The following is a 5,996-nucleotide window of genomic DNA, read 5'->3' as shown; positions in this document are numbered from 1 at the left end:
TAGGAATGGACGATGAGGATAACCTCCATAGTGATCCATCATAGTCTTTATAGTTTTAGTTGTCCCTTTAAACCTAAATCTTGGGATCTCCAATCAACTAGGTTGGGTGTCTACTGTATTGATCTTTCATTCATGGGCTTTAGTCCCATTCCCCTTGATGATTTTTCAACCAAGTCTCTATTTAACCCTTTGGTTAGGGGATCCGCAATATTATCCTTTGACTTCACATAGTCAATAGAGATAACTCCAGTTGAGAGTAGTTGTCTAATGGTATTGTGTCTACGACATATATGTCTCGACTTACCATTATACAAATTATTATGTGCCCTACCAATTGTAGATTGACTATCGCAATGTATGCCAATAGCTGGCACTGGTTTAGGCCATTTTGGAATATCTTATAAAAATTGACGAAGCCATTCAACTTCTTTGCCACACTTGTCTAAGGCAATAAACTCAGATTCCATCGTGGATATAGCTATTATCGTTTGTTTAGAAGATTTCCATGATACAGCTGCACCACCGAGTGTGAACACATATCCACTCGTAGATTTTGAGTCTTTCATATCAGATATCCAATTTGCATCACAATACCCTTCAAGTACTGTTGGATATTTAGTATAGTGCATCCCATAGCTACGAATAAATCGCAAGTACCTAAGTACTCTTGTTATTCCTTTCCAGTGGTCAGACCTTGGATTACTCGTGTATTTACTAAATTTACTAACTGCGTAGGCTATATCAGGTCTTGTACAACTCACTAAGGACATTAGACTACCAATAATTCTAGAGTACTCTACCTAAGAGACACTCTCCCCTTTGATCTTGAACAAATGTAGACTCGAATCTATAAGGGTTCTAGATACACCTGAATCCTCTTTGTTGAATTTCTCAAGAATTTTGTCCACATAATGTGACTGACTTAGAATGATCTTATCAGATGTGCTAGTATATTCAGGTGAAGAATATTCTCAAGTATCTTAGAAATACTAGAGAAACTATATGCTAGTATATTCAGGTGGAGACCTGAACCCCATTGGTTACACTGATTCTGATTCTAAATCAGACAGAGATAGTCAGAAATTGACTTCTGGATCAGTGTTTATTCTTGGAGGAGGAGCATTAGTCTGGAAAAGCATTAAGCAAACCAGCATTGCAGACTCCACCATGGAAGCCAAGTATATAGCAGCTTATGAAGCAGCGAAGGATGCTCTGTGACTCAAAAGGTTCTACTCCGATCTGAAAGTTGTTCCAGAAGTGGAGAAACCACTTGTTCTTTACTGTGACAACAGTAGAGCAGTGGCCAATTCTAAAGAACCAAGAAGCCACAAGAGGGGAAAGCATATAGAGCGCAAATATTAGTTAGTCAAAGAAATCGTACATAAAGGAGATGTGTCCATTCTGAAGTCATATTAGAACACAACCTTGCAGACCCGTTCACGAAGACGCTTCTAACAAAGCAATTCGAGGGTCATGTACGTAATATGAGATTGAGAGAAATGCCTCACTTGCTTTAAGTACAAGTGGAAGATTGTTAGGAGTGTGTCCTAAAAGCATGTAAAGACATTTTTTTTTTCTGTGAATAAATAAATACAATGGTTTATTATTATTGTCATATTTAGATTGTTAAATTATTGTTTGAATAATTTTGTAAATATCATAAAAATTCCATATTCATTATTGAGGGTGTGATCTTGTATTAGTACGAGAGAATTAAGATCACATGAATGAATAAAAATAGTCAACAACAACAAATTAAAGTTATGGAATTCTTTAATTGGAGTTGTAAGTACGATTTACTGAGTATCATAATGATACAAATAATCTAGATTCGGATTATTGATGTGGTAAGACAACTCGGTAAATGTGCTTTATATAATATGATTATATATGACATGGACCAATGTGAATTAAAGTCTTTATCCAAAAACCATTTAACAATAAAGACTTGTAATTCATATCATAACTGATGATCATTTATAGATCAACCTAAATCCTGAGTGTTCATGAACTCCTGTTCATATTTATTAAATCTTTTGATTCACTCGTTAAGGTCTCTTCAAAGAATGAGGCTAATGACTTTTGTTTTGGAGATTTAATATCATGGATGGCTGGGAACATGCATCAACAATACAGAATCTAATCTTTCCTAACGGATCGTATATTAGTTCCCTTAAGGGTTAATTCTGGAACTGAATGATTTTGAGCTCAAATCTATAATTAGATTATAGATTAATTATTCACTAGTGAATTAATGGTACTTAAGGAATACGAAGTAAATTAGAAAGGTTAAATGGTAATTCTTCCATTCTAATTTATGAACTAATTAATTAGAGGGTTGAACTATTGTAAGATGGTTATATCAATGGACGACTTAAGAAAAAGATTTCTGTAAAAGTATATCTATAACATAAAGAGTGCAGTTCTGAATTTATAGTGGAGTAATATCAGAATTAATAAATTAACTATTACAATTAAAGAGTTTAATTATTTAGTTTCAATTTATTGGAGCTTAATGTTATAGGTCCATGGTCCCCAGAATGGCTAAAACAATCACTGTCAAAGGCAAATACAAAAATGGGCAAAAATGACTTATGTGATAAGTAAAATATTTTTCTATGTATCAAACATAATTATTGTTTAATTATGTGTAATTAATTAATTAAGAATTAATTAATTATTTGATTAAACAAAAATATAATTAATTTTGAATTAATTTATTTTTGGGATTTTTGGTATTTAAATAATAATAAAATTGGGAAAAATCACATGCCCGCACATGCATGTGGTACACGTGTGGCACAGTGCACAGGCACTGTGCTACACGCATAAGAGATAGACTTGGTCTCTTGATTCCACAATTTTAGTTATTTAAATATTAAATAAATAATGAGATATTTTGATTTGATTTAAATATTATTATTTAAACAAAAATCTGATAACTGATCAGTTATTTTGAATTTGTTTAAAATAACAAATATTTTAATATATTGGATATTATTAAATATTAGATATCAGTTTTCACAGAACGTAAGTTTTCAGGGATAGAAAAATATCTAGGATTCTCTCAGAGAAAAAGATCAGTGACAAAAACAAAGGTCATTGTTCTTCACAAAACCTAGGTCCAAACTTTATCAGATCTCATGTGTTAAGAATATTTGATAAATAGTTATTGCCTATTGTTTGTATAGCGATCCCACACTTGTTCTTTGGGTGACTGAGAACATTTTGGAAGATCTTGGTGTGAGATCTCAAGGATTCAGCCATACGAAAAGATAGCATCAAGGAAGGACCTGAGGTAATGTTTCTATTCTTGTCCTTGATTCAATATATATATGAGTGTGAAGAAGTAGATCTAGAAATCTTATGGGATTAATCTGACAATTTGATTGTTGTTCCGCTGCGCATAATCTCTAATTTGATCAATAAAAACCAACACCACCTCGATCACTTCTCAACACCTTAATCATTTTAGTAAGTTGATTCTCAACTTTGGTCTTATAGAGAACAAATTTCTCTATCGCCTTGTCTTTGATTTTTAGAAAATACACAGCAATATTTTGTGCTATCATCGACAAAAGTATTAAAATATTTATTGCCTCCCCTTGTTTGAACAAATTTTAAATCACATACATCGCTATGTATTAAATTTAGGGGTTCATTATTCCTTTCAATCGTTTTGAAGGATGACCTTGTTAGTTTTGCCTCAACACAAGTTTCACATTTATGATTTGAATCAATATGAAATCTTGGTATTTGATTCAAGTTAATTAATCTTCGTAGAGTGTCACAATTAACATGTCCTAGTCTACCATGCCAAACATTAGAAGACTCAAGCAAATAAGTAGAAGAGTTATTAGCTTTATTGATATTTAGTATAACAACCATAACATTGAGTTTAAACAACCCACCAGTTACATAACCCCTTCCCACATACATTCCATTTTTGGATGGAACAACTTTGTCTGACTCATATACAATTCGGAATCCATGTTTGTTCAGCAATGAACCAGACACTAGGTTTTTCTGGATCTCTAGTACGTACAATACATTGTTCAGAGTCAGCTCTATACCAGAAGTCATTTTTAGGATCACACTTCCTTAACCCGCAATTTTAGATGTGTCAGAATTTCTCATGAAGAACTTCTCGCCATTATCTACCTGTTTAAAAGATTTGAATAGAATCTTATCTGAGCATACATGCTGAGTGGCACCAGTATCAATCCACCACTCCATTGGTTTGGAATTGACTAGGTTTATCTCAGAAACCATGGCTGATAGATTTATTAGATCAACATCTTTGGAGATGCTATCCACCAGATGAGCCTCATTACTTTGTTTCTTCTTTGGCAGTCTACAATCCGCGGACTTGTGACCCGGCTTATTGTAGTTAAAGCTCTTGCCAAGAAATTTGAATGGCTTTTTCGAGATTCCTCCATTTGGCCCAAACTTGAACCCTTTATCGCTAGGTTTGAAGTTTTTCTTTCCCCTGGAGTTTTGATCTTGCTCCATTAGGTTGGCCTTAGCCACATCTTGTATTGAACTCTTTTTTTCCGAATTCTTGTTGTCTTCTTCGATAGGAAGTCTAACAATTAATTCTTCAATGCTCACCTATTTTTGTTTGTGCTTCAGGTAGCTATTGAACTCTCTCCAAGCAGGGGGTAGCTTTTCAATCAATGCAGCTACTTGGAATGTCTCACTTAGGATCATACCCTCAGAGTGAATCTCATGCCAGATAATTTAGAATTCCTGAGCTTGACTACTCACATATTTGGAATCAACCATTTTATAATCTAGGAACCGTCCAACAACAAATTTCTTTGCACCAGCATCCTCAAATGTATATTTTAGGTTTAAGGACTCCCACAGTTCTCTAGCTATTTTCTTTGTATCAAATACTCCATACAAAGAGTTTTCCAAACCATTCAAAATGTAGATATATTTTTCATCTTCTTTGAGATTTTTTTCATCATCATTAAGGAATCTCACAAGATTCATCGTAGTCAGATAGAATAACATTTTTTGCTGCCACCTTTTTAAAATTTTGTCCATTGAATTTTTCAAGTATTTCCCCAGCTCTATGAGGATGGTTTGTACGAACCACAGTAGAACCCCATTGGGTATGAGCTTGAACTGTCAAGGCTGGTGACTCAGTTGTCACCTCATTATTCCTGCTATTTTGGTTTGCTTCAGTTGTCATTTTGTCTGAAATCACAAAACCAATAATGTTATTTTCCTGACAACGGAAAATTATACGGGTTTGGTTAGATCAAACTTAAAGAAAATTCTTAGGTTAGCTTGGAAGGGTCAAAAACCCAATCATTCGTGGTCTAGTCTCTCGTAGAATATTTCTATTGAGTATTTATCGAGCCCCAAATATCTCTACTAGATAATTTCCAAAGAATACTAGGAGGGTCTAGCCCCTGCCTCGGCAGTCTAGTTTCTTCGAAAAATATTAATTTCCCAGAACTTCTCTAGTGAGAAAGTTCAAAACGAACTTTTCGCAATAACAATATCTTTCAATATATAGATATAGAAATATCACTAATAGATATATTAAACATTATAATAATATAAAATATATCTAACATTCAAATATTATATTTAAACAAGAATATGTTTTAAGATTGTAGGAAAAATATAACGTATATAATACTTGAATAAACGCAATATGATAAATACAATATTTATATCTACTAAATTAAAGATACATAAATATTATAATTATAAAAAACACATAATAAATAATTATAATATAAAAAGCAATATTATAATTATAAATAACACAATATAAATAATTAGAATAGAAATAACAATTATATTTAATTTAGACAATAATTATAATGAACAAAATAAAACCCGAGGCCTGTGCACACAGTTTCCTTAAAACAGATTCGCCGCCTCCAAGAGGTTTTGACGTCTATCTCCCAAGATACAACGGAGAACAACAAGTAACTCAATTATTTCGCTGAACCAAATATGCCTGAACTCTACCA

General features: G+C 33.0%; 1 protein-coding gene across 1 annotated transcript; it reads right to left on the bottom strand.

The window, feature by feature from the left end:
* Positions 1–4,101: 4,101 nt before the first annotated feature.
* Positions 4,102–4,998, bottom strand: LOC133784872 (uncharacterized). The gene is made up of 2 exons (XM_062224144.1): positions 4,768–4,998; positions 4,102–4,611 (listed from the first exon to the last, which is right to left on the bottom strand). The coding sequence occupies exons 1-2, from the start codon at positions 4,996–4,998 to the stop codon at positions 4,102–4,104; spliced, it is 741 nt and encodes a 246-aa protein (XP_062080128.1).
* Between the last annotated feature and the right edge of the window lie 998 nt (positions 4,999–5,996).

The sequence above is a fragment of the Humulus lupulus genome, chromosome 6, assembly GCF_963169125.1.
Source record: "Humulus lupulus chromosome 6, drHumLupu1.1, whole genome shotgun sequence".
Lineage (NCBI taxonomy): Eukaryota > Viridiplantae > Streptophyta > Magnoliopsida > Rosales > Cannabaceae > Humulus > Humulus lupulus.
Note: the sequence above shows the minus strand (reverse complement) of the source record. Positions and strands in the feature narration are given on the sequence as shown.

Bases quoted from the DNA above. Each gene is read 5' to 3' on its own strand.
- LOC133784872 (XM_062224144.1), bottom strand. From the start codon at position 4,998: ATGAATCTTGTGAGATTCCTTAATGATGATGAAAAAAATCTCAAAGAA. The intron at 4,612-4,767 runs GTGAGTAGTCAA...AAACAAAAATAG, and splicing joins AAATGGTTGATTCCAAATAT to GTGAGCATTGAAGAATTAAT.